Genomic DNA, 736 nt, shown 5'->3' on the forward strand with positions numbered 1-736 from the left:
ACTGCTGCTGCTGCTGCTGCTGCTGCTGCTGCTGCTGCTGCTGCTGCTTCTACTGCTTCTGTTGCTGCTGCTGCTGCTGCTGCTGCTGCTGCTACTGCATCTGCTTCTGCTGCTACTGCATCTGCTTCTGCTGCTTCTTCTGCTGCTGCTGCTGCTGCTGCTGCAGTTCGTTTGTGGGTGCATTGTCTCCTTCTTGTTTCCTGGCTGAGGCGGAGGTGACCTCGCCGCTGCAGGAGGGCTGCAGAGAAGCAGAGTTAAACCAAGAGCAGCAGCAGCAGCAGGTGCAGCAGCTGTATCTAGAGCATCAGCAGCACCTCTCACAGCAGCAGCAGCAGCAGCAGCAGCAGCAGCAACATCTATCACACCAACAGCAACAACAGCAGCAACAGCAACAGAGACATATACCGCAGCAGCAGCAGATTAATAAAGTTGATCCTCATGCTGCAGTAGGTGACCCTCAGGGGTCTGCTGCTGCTGCTGCTGCTGCTGCAGCAGCAGCTGCTGCTGCTGCTGCTGTTGCTGCGCAGCCAGTTGTTGCTCACGCGCAGCAGCAGCAGCAGCAGCAGCAAGGGGGGCCCCCAGGGGCCCCCGCTGCTGGCGTTATTAACGGGGGGGAGCTGCCCTCGGTGTGGGGGGGTTGGGCTCACCGCTAGAACTGCAGCAGCAGCAGCAGCAGCAGCAGCAGCAGCAGCAGCAGCAGCAGCGGCAGCAGGAATAGAAGCAGGAGTAGCAGTAG

The 736-nt window shown here is 59.8% G+C and overlaps 1 protein-coding gene across 1 annotated transcript in view; it reads right to left on the reverse strand.

The window, feature by feature from the left end:
* Positions 1–736, reverse strand: part of EMH_0073480 (uncharacterized protein) — a gene marked incomplete at both ends in the record, with an annotated part of 4,502 nt that overhangs the window by 2,662 nt on the left and 1,104 nt on the right. Inside the window, one exon of the mRNA XM_013499334.1 lies at positions 456–537. Within this exon, the coding sequence (XP_013354788.1) occupies positions 456–537 (82 nt within the window). The remainder of the gene's footprint in view (positions 1–455; positions 538–736) is intronic.

This window comes from Eimeria mitis, genomic scaffold (assembly GCF_000499745.2).
Source record: "Eimeria mitis Houghton genomic scaffold, Emh_scaff4222, whole genome shotgun sequence".
Lineage (NCBI taxonomy): Eukaryota > Apicomplexa > Conoidasida > Eucoccidiorida > Eimeriidae > Eimeria > Eimeria mitis.